Raw genomic sequence first — 249 nt, 5'->3', positions numbered from 1 at the left:
GCGCCCTCCCCGACGTTGGAGGAGATGAGGTAGCGGATGAACTGCTTCATGTTGTTGTAGATGGCCCTGCCCTCCTCGACGGCCGACACGATGGTGGAGAAGTTGTCGTCGGAGAGCACCATCTCGGCGGCCGACTTGGCGACGGCCGTGCCCGACCCCATGGCGATGCCGATCTCGGCTTTCTTCAGGGCCGGGGCGTCGTTGACGCCGTCGCCCGTCTGCACGAGGCGGCGATTAATGGGCGGGCAA

The 249-nt window shown here is 65.5% G+C and overlaps 1 protein-coding gene across 1 annotated transcript in view; it reads right to left on the bottom strand.

The window, feature by feature from the left end:
• Positions 1 to 161, bottom strand: part of LOC103773958 (sarcoplasmic/endoplasmic reticulum calcium ATPase 3-like) — a 3,609-nt gene extending 3,448 nt beyond the window's left edge. Inside the window, exon 1 of the mRNA XM_008941341.1 lies at positions 5 to 161. Within this exon, the coding sequence (XP_008939589.1) occupies positions 5 to 161 (157 nt within the window). The remainder of the gene's footprint in view (positions 1 to 4) is intronic.
• Between the last annotated feature and the right edge of the window lie 88 nt (positions 162 to 249).

Source organism: Merops nubicus, unplaced genomic scaffold (assembly GCF_000691845.1).
Source record: "Merops nubicus isolate BGI_N331 unplaced genomic scaffold, ASM69184v1 scaffold18575, whole genome shotgun sequence".
NCBI lineage: Eukaryota > Metazoa > Chordata > Aves > Coraciiformes > Meropidae > Merops > Merops nubicus.
Note: the sequence above shows the minus strand (reverse complement) of the source record. Positions and strands in the feature narration are given on the sequence as shown.